The 8122-nt window shown below is 34.0% G+C and overlaps 1 protein-coding gene across 8 annotated transcripts; it reads left to right on the plus strand.

Moving 5' to 3' along the window:
- Positions 1-92: 92 nt before the first annotated feature.
- Positions 93-7694, plus strand: LOC134275643 (actin-binding protein IPP-like). Of its 8 annotated transcripts, none has more exons than XR_009993877.1 (8): positions 93-164; positions 1961-2199; positions 2617-2745; positions 4090-4974; positions 5186-5415; positions 5727-5943; positions 5977-6069; positions 6587-7694. XR_009993877.1 is itself a non-coding variant. In XM_062757939.1 (8 exons), exons 1-7 carry the CDS (start codon positions 130-132, stop codon positions 5991-5993), a joined length of 1752 nt encoding a protein of 583 aa, XP_062613923.1. In that variant the 5' UTR covers positions 93-129; the 3' UTR covers positions 5994-6033; positions 6161-6171. The 8 variants fall into 8 exon arrangements, 6 of the variants coding, with proteins under 6 accessions (XP_062613923.1, XP_062613913.1, XP_062613930.1 ...); XM_062757939.1 differs by lacking the exon at positions 6587-7694 and adding an exon at positions 6161-6171 and having other exon boundaries at positions 5977-6033; XR_009993875.1 differs by having other exon boundaries at positions 5727-6069.
- The last annotated feature ends 428 nt before the right edge of the window (positions 7695-8122 follow it).

An 8122-nucleotide genomic window follows, 5' to 3' on the forward strand; every position in this document is an offset into this window, starting at 1 on the left:
TCTCAGTTTATTTCTTTATGTTTATTTAATGTAATGCATAAGGTGTTTTAATTCTTGCTAGACTTTATAGAAAATTCGAGTTTGCATCTTTTTTTGTAGATAAAGCACCAGATTTAAGGATACTTAGAGATGGCTAATAATGGAGAACATTACATTTCTAAAAGGTTTGTGTATAAGGAAATGCGTTTGTAAAGTAATCGGGAAGGAGAAAATGGATGGATGTACCAATGAGCAGGGATGGGGTAATTGAATAAAGTAATTGTAATTGAGTGTAATTAATTACATTTTTCAAAGTAATTGGAAGTAATTTGTATTTGAGTGAGCTTTCAATTACAAGTAATTGAATGTATTTAAATACATTTCAAAAAAGGTCATGTATTTTCAATTACTTTTCAATTACATTTCAATTACTTTTTTCAAAATGAAATTTTATAAAAAGTTTATATACTGATACACAGTTTTTACACTGGTGGATATATGTACTACCTATTCCCACTTTTTAAAAATCTCAATTCTACCTATTCCCACTTGCAAGTAACAATAGATGGTTTAGATAGTTAGTTTGTTTTTACAGTAATTATAGACTAACTACATGAACTACATCCCCTTTAAGATTTAAATGTGCATGTATTCTATACATTTTAAGATAGAAAATACTGAATAGATTTGTGAGAAATATTAATTTATTTTATTCAAAAATATGGATTCAAGAAAGTAACAAACTTCTTGTCATACACCATGCTGGTGTAGCATGAGCTTGTGTTTTTACAATAATTAAATGTCTCATAGTGTTTAATTTAATTTGTTTATACAGTGTGTCACACTGCCCAAGTCATTATCGGTAAAGGTCTAAATTGGTCCACGTGTGAACCCCTGTCATATCCAAGAACAAAAACATCCAATAAAAATTCACTATAGAAAAAATCTTATTTTTACAAAAAAATCTTTCTTTTTTTTTTTTTAAATAAAACTCAAGTAATTGAAATGTATTTAATTACATTTTTCAAAGTAATTGAAAATAATTAATTACATTTGAAAAAATCAATGTAATTGTAATTGCAAGTAATTGACAAAATTATCAATGTATTTGAAAGTAATTAATTACATTTCAAAGTAATTGACTTTTTCCAAGCCTTGACCAAGCCTGCCAATGAGGATTCCTGGAATCAAAAGGACTGTCTGCAATAACACAGAGCTATTCAGGCAGATGTTCAAGGTTCTTCATAAAGCCCAAAACTCTACATCTCCTTAAATTATCTTTGTCCTTGAAAATACACATTTCTACCCAAAAGTCCTGTGCCATCTGTAGTGATTTAATTATTTTCATCTGCAAGGCCAGGGTTGTCAATTGAACTGTAAAGAGAGAGGAGAAAAATAAGACAGGGCAGATTGGGATTCGAACCCCGATCACAGAATCTCCAGTCAAGTGCCATACCAACTGAGCTTTCTGGCCACCAGCAATTAAATTTTTCTGACAGCCTCGTTCCTCCCTGCATTTATGTCACCAGGGGTTGTTAATTTTGAGGAGTAATAAAATAATTTCCATAAAAATGCCCAGCCCTCCTAGCTATTACAGTAGATTCCTTATTTTTTGCGAGTACTTATTATCGCAAAGGGCTCTTCAACATCAAATTGCGATAAAATGATTCGTGAATGGACTGTTGATCAAGAGATTTTACATAGATTTCAGCACCATAAAAATAAAGTTGAGTAATTTTATTTTGCGTGTGGTGATTCTCGTGAAATTACGCAGTACTTAATTCCATGCGTATATTTAAGAATTTACAGTATACAATTCTGAAACATATGTCCTTTATTTCATTCCATTTCACTAGCCAGAGGGTTTTCATACCACTTTGCTGTTTATGAGGAGGGAAATGGACCGTTAAGCCTTAGCAAAAATGCTTTTCTTCATCAAGCAAAAACAATTTGTGTGGTTTCACTTTGAAATCTCTTTCAGCTACAACCCACAGTTTATGAACAATCTGAAGCAATTGCTAAACTCTCAGCTGTTTTGTGACATCAGTATCCAGGTCTCAACAGAAACATTCCAGGCTCATCAAGTCGTCCTGGCTGCCGGCGGACAGTACTTCAGGGCCATGTTCTCTAGTGCTATGTATGATGTGGAAAACAAGCGCATCACTCTACATGACATATCCCCCTCGACATTTCAATCACTATTAACATTCATCTATACAGGTTTGGAAAGTTATATTCATTTACAATACATATATTGGCCCTATGTACATGTACTTTAAAATTTTTCGAACTTTTGTTATTGAACACCATTTAAGTGGAAATTTTAGCAATTTGTCCTTGAAATTAGGTATTTAAATTTTAGCGAGAAGTAATTTTATCGATTTTATAATGCTCACTTAAGAAGCTATTTCAACTAAAGTGCAAATGATTTTTAGTGGTTTTCAATTTTAGTGATCTCTGCACCCAATTAAATCTAAAGCACTAAAAATTCTGCTTATACAGTATTTAAAGCCTGTTCATTTTAATATTTTATCATAATGGCCACTAAAATTGAAGCGTTTTAGTTTTTTCCCAGTATAACATAGCCAAATATGGCCTTTGTTGAACCTTTGAACAAGTTTTGTGATTTATTTGTAGGTGAGATTGACATAACCTGGGATAACTGCCAGGATGTTTTAGCAGCAGCGGATATGTTTGGAATTACATGTGTAGTCAGTGAATGCACCAAGTTCTTACAGAAACATCTTGACTGCCATAATTGTGTTGGTAAGTTATTATCAACTAATAATACCTATTAAGTTTCATACTGAGACCCTATGCTAATGGCAATCATGAATGATGTGGATATGTCCTCTACAAAGATTCAACTTTAAATTTTGATCCAATAAAAAAAAGATATCTGTTAATATGAATAGAAGGAGGATAAGTTTTTTGCTAATATTTCATATACGAGGGCTGTTCGAAAAGTTCGTGGACAACTGGCATATCTTTTTTATTTGACGTCATATGTTATCCAAATTTGGAAGAAATATTTTAACAATAAATCCAAACGATATGTATTAATTTTGACAAAATATTATGATTGAATAAAAACTTATCGAGATTTTAAAAATGCAAAAATCGGATCGCGGAGCAGGTCGAAATTAAGTCAGTTACAGATAATACAATAAATAATGTCTATAGTCATATTCTCTGTAAAATGGAGGAAAAACGAAAAACTACCTAGAAATTCAAATTAAGAATTGTTACGTCGATACGTGCACCAAATCATGGTTTTATATTTTGCTTTATTGGAAAGAAATCAATTTGGGAAGATAAGTAGTCCTTATTGAAAACGACAAAAACGATGACGTTTTAGAACGTCACGGAGCAGCAAATACCGAAGCAATTTTGTGTTTTTCATAGGAAAAATCCTGAATAAACTCTAAAAATGTTGAAGGAATCAAGAAAATATGTTACAAGCGAGTTGTGCATGTGTGTACAGGCATAGTACAGGCATTATTTGAGTGACAGAGACTCTGTATCAGATGAGGATGACCTGTGGAGAAACGGTTTTACTGTAAACATCTGAACAAAACTTTAAAATTTGTTCAAAACGTAAATGAAAGACAAAGGCGCTTCAGAGTTGCTTGTCCTGTGAAAGCAGAGTTAAGTTCTAAAAGAAATTAAAACCTTAACAAATGAAATTATACAATGAGATCAATTATTAAAAAATAAATGTCAAGTATTAGAAAAGAATTTAATGAATGGGCATTGGAATATTCTGTGTGAAATGTATAGGGATAGTATCTATTATAAATTCTCGACGCTATGTGTTGACGTTACATTGCCGTTTTGTGTGCTCCGCGGGTACAAAACATATTGATTTTAAAATGTATTAAATTTATTTGTGTTAAATCGAATGGAATAAAACTTCACACATCAACAAAACAAATATTTTTACATATTATAATGTGCTTGTTTTAAATTTCCAGTGAGTAATATAACGAAGATGGACATCGTCCACAAACTTTTCGAACAACCCTCGTATATGTGTAGTTTCCAATTTTTCTTTCTTCAGTATTTTGCTAAATTTTAGCCATTGGGTTACTAATTTTCTATTTCTTTCAGGTATATACCAGTTTGCTGATATTCATTCCTGTTCAGAATTGAAAAATGATGCTGAAAAATTTATCCACAAGAATTTTGTATCCACATCTCAGGAAGAGGAGTATTTAGAGCTCAGTGAAAATCTTGTTGTCGAGCTCTTAGAAAGTGAACAGTTGTGTGTGCCTTCTGAAACAGAGGTCCTCAAGGCTGCATTGAGATGGCTTCTACATGACCCACAAAACAGAAAGTTATCTGTGTTCAATATCCTTAACAATGTCAGGTTCCCCATTATATCAGAGACTGAGCTTGAGGAGGCTATGGAGGAATGCTATGATTTAAGTATCAAGATAGCCGTGAAAAAATTTGCACAAGACTTGATGAGTGATAGGAAGTTGTGTAATAAATTGAACTTAAGGCTCATTAAACCTCATCTAGTCCAACCAAGAAAGTCGGCAAGAAAAAGCATTTATGTGATAGGTGGATACTTCCACGCAAAAGGTGGAAGGTGGAGTGACATTCATACACTAGAAACTGTGGAAAAATTTGATACCTTTTCTCATGAATGGGAGACCATTCCAAGCTTACAGTATCCCAGAAACCACATGGGCTCTGCAGTCATTAATGGACAGATATATGTAGTGGGTGGGGAGAATGAGTCCCTCATTTATGACTTGGTGGAATGTTATGACCCCATCAGTAGAAAGTGGTCCACAGCCCCTCCCCTCACAGAACCACGCTGCGGGCATGGCTTAGCTTCTCTAGGAGACTGTCTTTATGCCTTTGGGGGATGGGTGGGGACTGAATTGGGAGGCACAGTGGAGAAGTTTGACCCCACGGCAAATGAGTGGATGGTAGTCTGTAAAATGCCAACTCTGAGATTTGAAACAGCTGTTACTGAGTTAGATGGTGAGTATTATTAATGTTGATGCTTAAGAGTTAATGAATAAATATCATGATTATAATGAAATAAAACATTTTTTGGATAAATATTTTTTGAAATGGAGAGGGAACTCTGTAGAGAGAAAAATGAAAATTCTAATTTACTTGAATGCAAAATACATCTTTGAACTGTCATTTCACTATAACAATTATTACATGTATAAAATTTGTATTTCAGGCCTAATTTACATTATTGGTGGAATGGATAAGGACTATGGATTCGGGTCAGAACTGACTACAGTAGAAAGTTTTAACCCAGTGACCAAGGAATGGGAGGAGTTACCTCCCTTGAACACACCCCGTGCCAATGCCAGTGTGGCCACTCTCAATGGCTACATTTATGTGATGGGGGGATTCAACACCAGGGATGGGGACCTGGCATCAGTGGAGAGGTACTCACCAGAAGAGGTTAGGAAAAAGTCTTTAATTTTCTTGTTTTATGTTGTTTGCAGATTATATATTTTTTTCAGAGTATAATTTTAAAGATTTAAAAAGTAATGAATATAAGATCATGATTAATTCATTTCTTTTGGGGCTTGCATGCACAAGGATGCTATGTTGTGATGCACAATTGTACGTGTATTTTATAAAAGGATTTGGTGACTATTTCCTAATGTTAATACATGTAGTTGTAAATAAGTGAAGGTTCATATATGAAACTTAAAAATCCAAGTATGTATTACCTGCCATATACCCGGTATTATTGTCATTGTTCACAGAGTGTATGGGAGGCAGTGCCAGACATGAATCAGAAGAGGACTGCGCCTTGTTCAGTCAGTGTGAATGGATTGTTGTATGTGATGGGAGGTCGGCAGTTCTTTGTCAGACTAGATATGTTCAGCTGTAACGAGACTATCAACAGTATGGAATGCTTCGACCCTATCTTAAACTGCTGGCATGAACTACCAGCCATGCCTACACCAAGGTGTGAAGCAGGTGCCGTTGTATTATAGTGAAGGTGCAAAGAAGGCGCTGTGGTGTTATAGTGAAGGTGCAATGAAGGTACTGTGGTGTTATAGTTAAGGTGTGAAGAAGGTGTGTTATAGTGAAGATGTAAAACAGGTGCGGTGATTTTACTGTAAAGGTGTGAAGTAGGTGCTGTGGTGTTATGGTGAAGATGTGAAGAAGGTGTTGTGGTGTTACTGTAAAGAAGTGAAGCAGGTGCTGAGATGTTATAGTGAAGGTGTATAGAAGGTGCTGTGATGTCACCATAAAGGTGTGAAGAAGGTGCTGTGATGTTACAGTGTATAGCGAGGCAGGTATTGTGGTGTTATAGTGAAGAGTAAACAGATACTGTATGTTACTGTAAAGGTGCGAGGAAGGTGCTGTGATGATACTGTAGAGGTGGGAGGAAAATGCTGTGGTGTTATAGTGAAGGTGTAAAAGAGGTGCTGTGATGTTTCTGTAAAGGTATGAAGAAGGTACCATGGTGTTATAGTTAAGGTGTGAAGGAGGTGCTATGGTGTTACTATAAAGGTGTGAAGAAGGTGCTGTGGTGTTTAGTTAAGGTGTGAAGAAGGTGCTGTGGTGTTATAGTGTGTAGCAGAGCAGGTGCTGTTATAGTTAGGATGTGAAGCAGGTGCTGTGATGTTATATTATAAAGCAGGTATGGTGATGCTATAGTTGTGGTGTTATACTTAACTATCTAGAGAAAAAAATTGTTCCTTTTGCCATTATGGAAAGATTTTGAAGATGCTGTGATTCTAATGATATTGTACATATTACAGTTTATATCTGCAAGTGTTCTTGCTTTCACTTTCATGATTACTTGCATTTTGTTTTGGGAGTTTTTATCAAACCTGATCAGTGTGCATTATAAAATATTTTTTAAGCATGCATGGCAAATTATGACAAATTTTTTATATTGAAAATACATAAATAATGTAAAATCTAGTGCACGTAACTTTTCCACGTCACATGCAGTCAACCCTCTTTATCTTGAACATGTTGGGGCTGAAAAAAATTATTTTCAAGTAAAAAATATGACACCTTTTATTTCCCTGCAGTTGTTTTCTGACTCTGTAAACGGGAAGTTTGACAATATCAAAATGTGTATTTTACAGAAATGGTTTTTTTGAGCTTCCAATTTTTCAACATATCCCAAATATTCCAGATATCGGCATTGAGATTACATTGTAGTAAAATTGTATATGTTAGAATTTTTATGGATGTTGGAAAAACAAAATGTAGAATTTTTGCATAGCTTTGCCTTATGTTTTTGAATTATTGTAACATTGTTTTAATGCTCTTTGATTCCAATGAGCAATTGCTTGACAATGCTAACTTGTATCTTGTAATGAAGCCATGTCAGCTATAATTTGATTACCTTTCAAAAATAGTGCAAACATGTGTGTAGTGCAATATCACACATTTATAAACAAATCTCTGCTGATCAAATCCTCTTAATGTAGTTTTTGCAAGCAGAATTAAAAGTATGTCAATCCAACTGTACTTGACCCCACAGTGTTAGGTTAACCAGCAGAAATCATTAGGAAATCTCCACATGTCCCAGTAGGAACTGGTTTATTTATTTTCTTTGTTGTCTTCAGAGTTCCTATGAGGTATACATGTAGTTTTAGACTGATTTTGTGAGTTTTTTCCTTCAATTTTTTCATTGATATGTTAATGATAAAATACATATTTATTGTGAGAGTCAATAGAGTTTCTATTAAAAGACCATTTACAGACTTGAAATTTTATTATCATTTAATATTATACACTGTAGATAGACCAGAATGATAACAAATATTTGGTATCCTCTAAATTAATTTTCTGATGCTTTATGGTCACAAATTAGATATGCAACTTGTCTAAATATGAAAGGATTTTTTTCTACTTATAATTAAACAAATTTGTGTTTGTGAATCACCAATCCCAGGGTATGGCAGCCCATGGCAAGGGTTGAACTTTCTCATATGTATTAATTAAGTCAAACTCCAAGGTGAAAAGTTAAAAATAATTGTACCTTAAAAGGTATTATCACAAGGAAAACACCCATGAAATGAAAATGCCCAAGCACCAAATGAAAAGGAATTGCCAGGATTATTATTTTTTTTTTCAAAAGTCTGTCAAACTCCAAGATAAAGGTCAAAAGGTCAACATTGTTGGTTTATGA

This window comes from Saccostrea cucullata, unplaced genomic scaffold, assembly GCF_032062105.1.
Source record: "Saccostrea cucullata isolate Sc308-1 unplaced genomic scaffold, CSIRO_AGI_Scuc_v1 ctg819, whole genome shotgun sequence".
Lineage (NCBI taxonomy): Eukaryota > Metazoa > Mollusca > Bivalvia > Ostreida > Ostreidae > Saccostrea > Saccostrea cuccullata.